Source organism: Eublepharis macularius, chromosome 11, assembly GCF_028583425.1.
Source record: "Eublepharis macularius isolate TG4126 chromosome 11, MPM_Emac_v1.0, whole genome shotgun sequence".
NCBI classification, from domain to species: domain Eukaryota; kingdom Metazoa; phylum Chordata; class Lepidosauria; order Squamata; family Eublepharidae; genus Eublepharis; species Eublepharis macularius.
Genome location: NC_072800.1, coordinates 49,985,414 through 49,997,534, shown reverse-complemented (window position 1 = coordinate 49,997,534; position 12,121 = coordinate 49,985,414). Strand labels below are relative to the sequence as shown.

The window sequence follows — 12,121 nt, the reverse complement described above, 5'->3', positions numbered from 1 at the left end:
ATTTAATATCACTGAGCCAGTTTTGTAGATGGACAAGAGTTTACCCAACAGGAGATACACCATTCAAGTTCTGCTGATTTAGTAGATTTGGCTCATTGTAGATTATAATTCATCATGGTAATCCTGTGTTGGTCTTCATCAACCATGCCGACTGGTAGGTTTGAGGCGATTTATCAGTTATGATCAATATAGATCTGCTCTATGGGGGTTGTTTAAATAGTTGGGGAATTCTATTACTTAATAGACTATAACGCAGATAGTTTAGAAGTAAACCACCAGGAGTATCTCATTAAGGGCTTGCTTCTCTGGGCCTGTAGACTAAGACAAATTTGTTTTGTTTCAAACAGGGCTGTTTTCCCATTTAATTAAGCCAGTTTACAGGCTTCCACAGCTGTGTGCAATCTTACTCTCTGTGAAGTCTGCAGATTTTCCATCCATGTTGTGCTATGGGATTTCTACAGCATGTTCTTTCATTTGCTTTATTAATTTGGAAAGTAACCAATGTTACAGGAAACTGTCGAGCGTTTTCTATTGGCAAAATGTAAAATGATCATATGCTCAGACAACTGAAAATAGTATGAATCAGTCTTCCAAGGGTTCTGTTCGCTTGGAAGAAATGCTCAAAGGATCCCACTAAGCATGGATTTTTTAAAAAATGAGAACACGGCATGATGTTGGAGATGTAATATTTATTAATATCTACCTAATGTAGTTACAGGAATAAAATGCCTCATACTTTACACAGTAAGATGAGCCAGAACTATTGCAGCCAGCACACTGTATAAAAGAAAACAAAGTGGAAGACGAGAATATTGCAACTATGAAGAGACAAGACTCATAATGCAGCAGTCATACCCTCGAGAGTATGATACAGTCCTGTCACCAGATCAAGTCAATACCTTCCCAAACAAAACCAATGCATGGCAAGATTTTTCAATTCAACAGTTAAACATTTGGAGCAGGTGAAGCATGCATACGTGAGCGAGCCTATTCTGAAATATAACTTGGAAACCAAGATATGAAACACTATGCCCAATTCTGAAAGAACAACGGCACCCAAATCCTACTGAATCAGTAGAAGTCAAGGGAAGTCTGGAGTCACAAGCCATCTACAGTGACTGTTATTTAAAACAACTCTGTGAAATTTCTTGAAGTGAGATGAAGAAATTTGTAAAAGGTGATTAACATGCCAACAACTTAAGAGAGAGAGAGCAGAATGACAACAGATTTATTGCTCTTAGAATTGGGAGATGAAAAAATATTTGTTCTAAACAAGCATAGCTATATAGAGAGATTGCGATCAGTTTAGTAAATTTGTCATAGAAAGGTAGTTTATACTCTTCTCATGGAACTAAAAGGGCCTTAAATATGGAAGGATCCCTGCCATACCATTCTCTTCCGAGCACTCTAAGGTGACACTAACGTGGAAAAAACATTATAGGAATAAAATAAATGACATTAAAATCTCACTCAAATTTGCAACAATATCTGGAATTCCACATACTGGGGCAGCAGGCTAACCATGAACTCAACAGCAGCAGAGGAATTTCTAGTATGAAATCCTCACTAGCCCCAAATTGGTGGGCTAGTGAATATACACAACATTGCTGTGTAAAACATATGTGTAAAACATATTTAGGTTAGTTGACTACATGACTGTGCATCACCAGATTGCAGCATAGTCTGTGACTACGAGTCTCGAGACATCTAACAAGTGAAGAATATGTGTTGGCAGATGCAATGTTAGCGGGGAAGGGTAGTTTTAAAAGACAGAGCCGGTGGTAGGGCAAAGGTTTTGCTGTATGAAGGGGCTGTGAAATGCCAGAAGGGAAAACTTCACCATTATAACTTCTCCAGGTCCAAGCCCAGCTCTGAAAGGTAGCACCAGTCCATTTCCATTCCTCCATTCCTCCTGCGATCCCCCCCCAGTTTTAGATTGGAGAGGTGAAATTGACAAAGCCTTCCTGGAGGCAAAGACAAAATTAACAAATCCTCTGAGAAGCCATCTCCACTGTAGCTGTCTTTTTAAACTACCCTTCCCGGCTAACATTATGTCTCCCTACACTTGACAAACACGCACCAACACATCTCAAGTAGAGAAGCTCTACATAAAGGTCAAATTGGTTAGGGATTAGAGGCAGCTAATAGTTGCTCTGGCCCCCTGAACTTACCTCAAGTTTTCCTGTCCCAGTAACTTCTTATATAAAGGAAACACAAGAATACTTCAGTATTAGTGCTAATTCTCTGCTAGCCTGACTTGTACTAACTATAGAAGTACACTTCAATTATTCCAAATTTACTACAAAACAGGGCACAGGGAAGAAAAATTAGATGGTCTAACAGCCTGGTTCTTTTTAAAGAGTACTTTCCTCCAAGCTAAGGCTGTGAGCTCCGATCATTTCACTATCAAAAGGATGATTCACCGGAAAAGAGGGCAGGGCAGATGCACCCACGTTGTGCCAGCATTAAAAAAGCCCTCCCTCAAAGTTCAGCCTTGTAAAAAAGGGAACTTAAATTCTACACCAAAGAAATCCACCAGGCAATGCAGGCAACTTCGAATTCGTTAAGTTCATTTGCATAATTTAGTGATGCTTTTTAATACATGGACATTTTATGGAATGATTGTTAACGGTAAATAAGTAAAGCTCTAGGACAGGGGCATGTGGACAGGGAGAGATACTGTAGTTTGTTGGGTTTAAGGCAGCAGTAGACATTCCCTTCAAACTTCCTCTCACAGCCATAGGGAGCAGAAATTTGCTTTGAATTGTTTTTAAAAATGTGAGTAAAAGGAATAGAGCCTTTGGCCCCATATCAAATGTGCACAACAAAAAGCTACAAATACAGTGTGCATAAATACAAATACTAGATTTCAACTACACTGAATGTGATCCATATCAGATTTGTTCTGCATTTCATCCAAATAATATACTTGTAATGGAAACATCATTCTCTCACACCAATCAAAAAGGAGTTTTAAAAAAGTTACCTGCCCAATTATACAAGTCAATTCATTTCAAAATATTCAGTACTCAAAAGGATAATAAAGCCAGTGCTGGGATGGCACCCCCCCCCCCCGCAAGTACAGAACATGTTACTGGGGAACAAAAATTCAGCGTATTGACAGCCCCAACTTTCACAAGCTGCTGTTATGGCTGCAAAGAGATGCTTCAAAGTGCATATGCAAAAGCCAGTGAAAAGGCTGAGGAGCTATTGAGCGAAGACTTCCAGTGCTTTGAGGGGGTTCTAATGCACCACACAGCCCTCTTTGCTCTAGCAGAAACAAGATAACATTATGAAAAATAAGATATGCAGATGTGTTTAGTTTGCATATAGATCACAGGATTTAGTTTTTTGGGAGGCACAATCTCAGTTCCTTTAGAAGCAAAGATAAAGATTCTGTGCTTGAGTTCGCATACTCTGGTGATTGCTCTACATAGAACTGTCATGGTCCACTGTGTTACTGTAGGATTTTCCTACATTTAACCCAGATAAGCACTTCTAACCCAAACAGAGAGTGGTAATTATGCAACTAAGAGGGACCTGAATAATCACTATGAAATGTTTGCTGCTTGACACAAAAAGCGAGCTGTTGAAGCACAGAAGTAGGACCTGAGACAACTGGATTCTGTGATAAAAATTTGCTACATAACCTTAGGCTTGTCACAACCTCTCAGCCTAAGCTACCTCACAAGATGGCTGTGGTGGGGATGGGTTGCTCTTACTTGCATTTTGTATGACTGTAAACCACCTTAGAAACAGACTTCTGTTGCAAGATAGTTTATAAATTCTGTACTAAATAATTTTAAATAAATATTGAATACTAATATCAATAACAACAGTGATTTCCTCTCTCCTCATATTTTTCACACTTTACAGTTTTGTCATCTACCAGGGCCTCCCACATTCATTTCAAAGCAGAGATCAACTGTGTTTGTTTATGTGCTATGACGTTTAGATGTAGCTTTGGATGTGGATAATCAAATATTGTTTTGAAAACCTGAGTACTAGGACCCCCCCCCCCCTTACACACACACACAATGGAAGTACAGGTTTCTTCAAGTTTTCCAACTGAAATTTGAATTTTGTCAAACATTCTGTCTTTTAAGATCTGAAATTGGGAACACCAGACATCCCATAATTCACACACTATAATCTGTTTTAAAGTTTGGAATTAAAATGTATTTTGGATTCAAATTAAAAAAGATTTAATTTGCCATATACTGTAGAGCACTTGAACTGTAACTTATGAGGGAGCATTCAAAGAATTCTCACGATTTCTTGATAATTCACAGCTATTCTTACAGTGCTTCTCCTCTTTCCTCTTAATTTCACTATATGCTCCAGTTATCTTTTATACTTTTCAGATATAGGGTCCCGTGACTCAGCTGTTGTTCAAGCCAAATACAAGCTTCAGTCAGACTGTTCTTTGAGCTCACTAACAGTCAAGTGCATCTGGTAACACCAATTTGAAGTATTTGCGGGTTGGAATTGGAACTCCCTAAGTGTAGAGGTGTTGCTCCTACTGTGGTCCTCTAAAGTACCCAAAGGCGGGAGGAAGGAAAACTAAAAAGGGCTGCCCAATGGCAGTTTCCTAAAGATGACTGAATCAAAGTAGAAAACAATTGGTTTTCCTCCTGTACAAAGTCTACCAGTCTGTGTGGGCTAGCAAAGCTCAGCAAGGAAATTGGCACAGCCAGCTCAGTGCCAGACTGCAGATGTTAGGGACCCAGGATAAATCTTTCTGCCAGGAAGTGCCCTCAAATGATGCAGAAATAGCAGTCAAGATGAAATGGTATATAGCAGTTATCAGCAAGCGTTCAATGACATTCCGAATTATTCAAATTCATACTTGTTCTACCCCGGGGGTACTTAGATTCTTTTATAATTGCAATTATCCACACAATGTGAACACGCATATCTATCACCACTCAAAACATAATCGGAGCAAGGCCAATTTGTGTGAATGTGTGTCAGTCTCTTATACAACTAAGTGGAGCCCAAGAATCAAGGCAGCACCATACGTGTGGTTGTGTTCACATGCTTGCACGATATTTTAGTAAACCCACTCCCTTCCCTCATTAGCAAATCCCTGTACTGGAAAGCCAGACTGCCTAACATTTAAAGTTACAACAGGCTGTGTGTGTGTGTGGGGGGGTGCCATCTACAACTCCAATAGTTGGAAATATTCAGAAGTAGCACAACATTTTTTAAAATGTGTGACCAAGCACTTAATTATATATTCCTCCTCTCCCATTGAGGGTGGGTAGGAGAATAGCCATGATTTCGCATAGTATCAAATAAGTTGGAGACTTATGCTAAAGTAGTATATATCTGTCAACATGATTCTATGTTCTACTGAGATACAGAGTGTGATATAATCACTGTACATGGTGAACTGGCTATATGATCATTTCATCCTGCACCAGCTCCCTATTTTGTACATGAAAAGACAAATAAACAGTCAAATTGATACAGTGACATTCATGGAATCATGGCTTTAGGGGACTGGATCTCCACAAATAAAAGCAGCAGCAACTAACAGACCAGGTTCCTTTCTGAATCCTAGATACTAGATTTGTATCTCAGTTTGCAACTGATTAATGCATGCACGGTAAGAGTCAGCTCCTGGTTCGTGAACAATGACTGTACTCTTTAATAGCTACATTAAACATTTAAAAACTGCACTTAGAATGTAAAAAGCAGATACTATTTCCAAAGAACAGCCACGCATCAAAACCAGTGAAGTTTCTGGAGGCAAAATTAAAGAATCACTCTTAATTGACTGTAAACATGGAGACCATTTGTGCGGGAGGAGCTATACAAAACAAATTATAAACATATATGCTAGACCTGTCCAAAACCTGAAAAAAATTGGAAGAGATTTTAACTAGGAATGGAAAAAAAATCAAATAAATAGAATTTATATAAACAAACCATTTAGTGCTTATGTTAAATTGTTTAGCAGAAATAATCCTAAAGAAAATGACAGAAAATATTAATCAGTGAAAAAATGTCATAATTGCATAAGGTATTCCTTATTATTTAATTACAGCATAGCTAATTTAAACTTGAGGAAAAAACAAAAACAATAAAATGATTAAGTGTAACTGGGGCTGTTTCCTTAACAATGGGAACATGGTGATAAGAAAACAGGTTTGTTTTCTCAGAAAGGTCAATGTGGCTTTTGTGTTTAACAATACTTAGCAGCACTTGCTATGTAGAATCTTGTAAAAATAAGCTAAGGAAAAAAAACAACTTCTAACTGATGTCAGAGAACACCTTTAAACTGGAATACTTGCAAAATGTTACACAGAATCTTCATTTGGCCCAGTATTTTAAAAATTTCAAAGAAAGTACATAGGAAGATATGAACTAGAGATCTTTCAAATGCTATGCATTATGAGAGTGTTGTCAGTGACAAGAAAACCTTTCCCCATAGACCTGAATTCTAAACATATTAGTTATCCTCTAGCAAGCTCTTTCTGTAATGCCCCCCCTTTCCTACCCACACAAGCTATCTCTCTAGAAGAGGTTGTTCCAGACTTGGAAGAGAGGCATGTATAGGGCTTCCCATCACACACACAGTTGTTCTCTATGCACACTGAAATTAATGGATCATACTTCCAAATACCATGTATAGAACTGGGATGCAGGACTACACATCATATGCTAAGAAATACAGGAACGAAAAGAGTGCTTTACAGTAGTAAGTGCTGGATTTGTGAACCAGCAATGCTTTTCTCGCAATCTGCAAGCAATAGCTACAAAACCCGACAGAACAAACTTGTGTTCCAGACTGCAGTAATTTTGAGTACATGCTTCTTATAATGTGCAATACTGTATAAACTGTGATTTAACAAAACAAAAATAAACACATGATTTCCACCGCCATTCAAAAGTGCTATTTCATCTACTTCCATGTCCTGTTCTAACATGCTCATGAAACTATTACTTATACATACAAAGGATACAGGAAAGACATACAACCATTTTAGTGCAAGACAAATATTTACCTAAACACAAAACATTTAAAAGGAAGATCATATATTCCATACATTTATCTATAAGGCAGATGGTCAGCTTTTTAAAAAAATACTAGATATTAAATATGCTGCTCAGAAGAGGTAGAAAATACCAACATCTTATTTTCAGAAAATAATGTCTCTTAAAACAATTAGCTACTTTGCAAATGTTTAAGAAAAAGGGTTTCTTTCTCTGGCAGGATCTTGTACCAGTGAAACAAAGAATTCATGCTCTTTAAAGCAGAAAGGTCATTCTTTTCATTAGGTTGCTTTTTCCAAGTTCTAGGTTGAGAGGATAACATTCTGTGAGGCTAATTTGAAAAGGTACAATCCAGGAAAATGGAGCTGAGATGTAAAAATCCTATTAAAAAATATCAACTGAATAGGTTGCAACTGAAGTTAGCTGCAGTATACTTTTGTTGGACTGTGTCCTAGAAGATAAATTAATAGCACAATCAATTGTAAGGTGTACTATTTGGGATACAATCTGGGACATTTCCTGTGCAAGCCCTGCTGAAATTAATGGCCGAAATTCCATTGATTCCAAGAAGGCATAAAAAGCTTCCAAATGGCTGTGCCTGTCCGTTGTATGTAAGGCAGTCAGGAACCATCAATACTATTGATCAGTTCATACTGTTTCTTAGAATGTGTTATCTAATGAAGTAAAAATAGGAATTTAATCATTTTTTAAAAAAAGAAATCAGACTTGAGCACCATCAGCAATTGTGATGGCAAGAGACCTCCGAACACGCTCAACTCCAGCTTTGGTAGCTTACTGACATTATGGGGGGCGGGCGTCCATTCTGGTTTTGTAGCACAGCTGAAGGCTGCTGGCTGGTATCATCTACTACACAGTTCAATAAGGCATGTATTAATTCCGAACTTTGCATTATCCTTTGGAAAAATAGTGTTCAAGGTTCTCTCCCCGCCACCCTCCCCCCAATTTTCAAAGATAACATTCAACAATAGTTTATTAAATATTATAAAGAAAGCTATAGTTTTTTGTACATTTTTAAAAAATCATGGTTACTATCCAAACAGCAAGAGAGAAGCAGAACGAAGAAAATGTGCCCCTAAATTAAGCAGGATACTAGACGATCAAGGTGATAATGCAGCATTTCCTCTCTTATTAAATGATGATTTGGAGAATCAACAGCTAAATTTCCTCTTGTCCATTCTCACCAGAGAACAGAATGATCCAGCTTAGAAAAGCCAGGATTTTTCCTCAGTTCCCGGTAGGTTCCATTGCTCACCCAGGAGTCATCTGCAGATTTCCTGTTAATAGAGAACAAAAGGGTCTTTTATTCTCCTGCTAACATTGGTAATTTAGTTCTGCTACATATTTTATTTTATAGATCTTTAATTTTGTGGAGAAGAATAAGGGGCTACTATATCCAGAATTCACTCTGGACAGCTGTTAAGCATGCCCATACTTGCCAGCAAAATAGCTGCCAGGCAGCCTGAACTTATGTCACTCGGCTGCATGAGAACATAGATATATCCTTGGCTAGTTCTGAAATCTCTGAATGCCACATCACATCAATGCTTTCCCCTTCAGGAAGCACCTTGTAGGTAATTTCCCATTCAAGCAATTACCAGACCCAGGGCTGGCTCAAAGAATGTTGCTATCCCCAGCACTCTCTTCCCTTGCCCTCGCTCCTGGGTCCAAAGCAGACTCTACTCTCAGTGCCCCTGCAGCCCACCTGGGACAAGGGCAGCAGTGGCACAGAAACAGGAGGTGACAACAACAGGTTCAAGACAAATCCCAGTGCTGGACTGGGACCTTGGACAACCAGGTTCGAATTCCCGCTCTGCCACAGAAGCTTCCTGAGTGACCTTGGGCCCATCACAGTCTAACCTACCTCACAGGATTATTGTTGTGAGGATAGGATGTCGGAGGAGAGAATTAAGTGATAAGCTATTCTTGGTTCCATTTATGAAGATGAATTGGATATAACATAAATTGGGTGTAACATAAAATCAGAATGGCAGCATACATTGTACAAATGTATGCTGTAGAATTTATTCAGTTCTTCCTCCACCTCACTTTTTAAAGAATAGTACAAAAATATATTTGTATCTCTGAGCATATACAGGCAGTTAGGCAAGTTGTAAAAGAACTGAACAAAAGCTGAATGTAGTATAGTGTGTGTGAGAGATGAGAGACAGATTAGATACATAGGATGTTAATAGATCAAAAATATTTTAGTGGTCACTGAAGCAAAACTATCTGACAAAAGTACCTGAAAAATCTAGGTTGATGCTCTATATTGTTTTCTTCTAGAATTTTCCTCCTATCTCTCTGTAGCTGCTCAATCCTCTGCTTCTGCGCTTCTGCTTCTTCAATATTCCCTTCTTCTAGAAACCTGCAGTACATAGGATAGAAAAGGTCAGCACAGTACGTTTCATTTTATGACCCTCTCAGGGCAAGATGTGCAAGCCTCAAGTGTTGTGACTGGACCTTTTAGGAGGTCCGTGTAATGGAGCAGTTAGAGTGCTGAACTACAGCCAGGGCGACTCCCGTTCAAATGCTCACTGGTCATGAAACTCACTGTGTGACCTTGGGTCAGCAACTCAGTGTAACCTATCCCACAAGGTTATGATGATGATAAAAGGGAGGAGGGGGCAACGATGTATGCTGCCTCAGCCTCAAGCTCCTTGGAGTAGGACACAAATCAGGAACAGTGGCCAGACTTGGCCTTAATCCCAACCCAGACAGCAAGTTGAAGGAATGATTCCAGATCCAGATAGAAAAGGTGGTGGGAAGCAACTGAAAAGCAGCTACCAGCCTTTCTGGAGGCAGTCAGAGATCAATGGTCTGAGGACACCATTTTCTTGCTGCTTCATCTCCCTCATGCCAATGCAAATGACACATTTAATTGATTCTGGCTCCCACCCTCCCCCGCCCTTTATGGCAGACACACCATACACTGGAGTGCTCCTACATCTGAAGGGTCAAAGGTAATAAAAATTGTGCCACTGTAGGAATTCACTACATGAAAAGAATGAATACATTACCTTTGGTCAGGTCTAAATCTGGTGTCAGTAGGTGGTAGCATCGGTCTCGTGACTGGGTCCAATTCGTTCAATTCTAATGCAAACTGTGTGAAACCATACCACTGCTCGTAATCATTAGGCATTGGATCTATAAATAAAAAATGGTTTCATTTATCTACCAGCCCAAATCCAACACCCTTGGCTTATTTTAATAACTTACGGCTTGGAAAAAGCAATGTAATTAAGCATGCTTAAGCATGTGCAGCTTTCATAAAGGCCCTCTCCCCACGTTTTCATTGGTTCACTGCCGATATAACACTGAGCTATAGCTGTGTTTAATGCAATGCTCCTGTGATGGTAAGTGTCTTTTTCAGTGACTCCCCCTCCCTTCTAGCTTTTGTCTTACCTTTTAAGAAGGCTTGTTTGTACAGATATCTACACACATGCACATATATATTTACAAACCTACTTAAACCAACGGGTTTTATATTTTATTCTGCATACAATTCTTAACTGTGGCTCAGGTGTTCAGATTAATTAACAACCACGGTTAAACCACAGTTAAACATTGCTATCCGCATATTATTCTTCCTGTATAAGAAAGCCTTTCAAAGAAGAAAGAAAGAAAGAAAGAAAGAAAGAAAGAAAGAAAGAAAGAAAGAAAGAAAGAAAGAAAGAAAGAAAGAAAGAAAAAGAAAGAAAGAAAAAGAAAGAAAGAAAAAGAAAGAAAGATGCCAGTCTTAAACTTGACTTTTCTGGCAGTCATTTATGAGTAATCATTATTTGGTTTTATCTAGCAGAAGACCTCATCCTTAGAATACAGTCGAGGATCAACAGCTGCCCCATGCACATGCATTCTCAGTGGTGGCCCCCACTTTATGGAACTGCCTGCCTGAAGAGGTCAGGCAAGCTCCCACTCTCCTGGCTTTCTGCAAACTATGCAAAACTGAATTATTCAAGTGAATAATTATTATTGAATTATTATTCAGTGAATTATTATTCAGATAGGAGGGCTCTACTGTTAGGAAGTGGTTTCATAGAGATGCACTAGTAAAGGAATGGGGACTATAGACTATGCTACTATGCACAGTCTGTTGACCCTACTAGGTAGTTTCTGCTTTGTTTAATATACCAGATTTAAAGTTGCTTGTGCTCTAGTTCAGCATTGTTTCAGCTCTGTATTGGATTTCTGCTTGTTCAAATCTATGCACTTTTGCATTTACATATCCTGTTGCATTGTTTACTGACTATCCCTGCTGTTGACTATATTTACTTACACTGTGTAATCTGCCTTGAGTCTCAGCAAGAAAGGCGGACTATAAGTAACATAAATAAATACATAAAAATTACAAAAACCTAAATTAGGAGAAAAGAAAGCAAAAGGTTCATAAATGTATTAAAAAATACAGTCACTAACTTGCTCTCCAGATACAGTTTGGAGAAGATGGTGTCCCACAGTATATACTTTCATGCCATTTTCCAAAAAGCCGATGCACTATTTTCCCATTTTTGTCCAAAACACTGCCTTCAATCTCGTGAACATTGTGATTCCAGTACTTTGCCTAGAAATTAAGTCAGTGAAACTAAAATCACTTTCAAAAGGTTAGTTTAAAAAAAGTGTCTATTAATTTGCAGTTTTAGATCTTGTAATAAACAGAGCTGATGTATGTAGCCAAATGGGCTAAGGTGAGGTGGCAGAAAAGACTGTTTTATGGGAGATTTCTGCTTGTATTGTATTGGTTTTATTTTATTCTTTGTAAACCACTCTGACCATAATCTTCATAGAAAGGTGGCATAAAAATAACAAATTCTGACTGCAGGAGAAGAATCCTATTATCCTTCTTTGGGGAAATTTGCATGCAGACCAGCAGAACACATGTAGGTCCCAACAGGACAAATAGAGGCTTCCCAAAAGCTGCTCAGGTCAGGAAAACGGAGTGTGGGAAAGGCTTTAGTCCCCTCTCCCTGCAATCCATGGTCTGAATCGGGACCTCATACCTCTGGGAAAGTTTCAGCAGAACTCCTAGAGCGCTGCTGATCAAAAGGTAGACATATTGCCTACTTCTGGATAAGCAGGTGACAGGTATGGCCAGGATTGCCTT

At 38.8% G+C, this 12,121-nt stretch overlaps 1 protein-coding gene across 3 annotated transcripts in view; it reads right to left on the bottom strand.

Moving 5' to 3' along the window:
• Nucleotides 1-674: 674 nt before the first annotated feature.
• OSBPL3 (oxysterol binding protein like 3) overlaps nt 675-12,121 on the bottom strand; it is a 112,396-nt gene continuing 100,949 nt past the window's right edge. For all 3 annotated transcript variants that reach the window (XM_054990835.1, XM_054990837.1, XM_054990836.1), the window contains 4 exons: nt 11,437-11,581; nt 10,041-10,167; nt 9,266-9,388; nt 675-8,297 (listed from right to left, as the gene is read on the bottom strand). In XM_054990835.1, the coding sequence (XP_054846810.1) occupies nt 8,201-8,297; nt 9,266-9,388; nt 10,041-10,167; nt 11,437-11,581 (492 nt within the window). In that variant the 3' untranslated portion in view covers nt 675-8,200. The remainder of the gene's footprint in view (nt 8,298-9,265; nt 9,389-10,040; nt 10,168-11,436; nt 11,582-12,121) is intronic.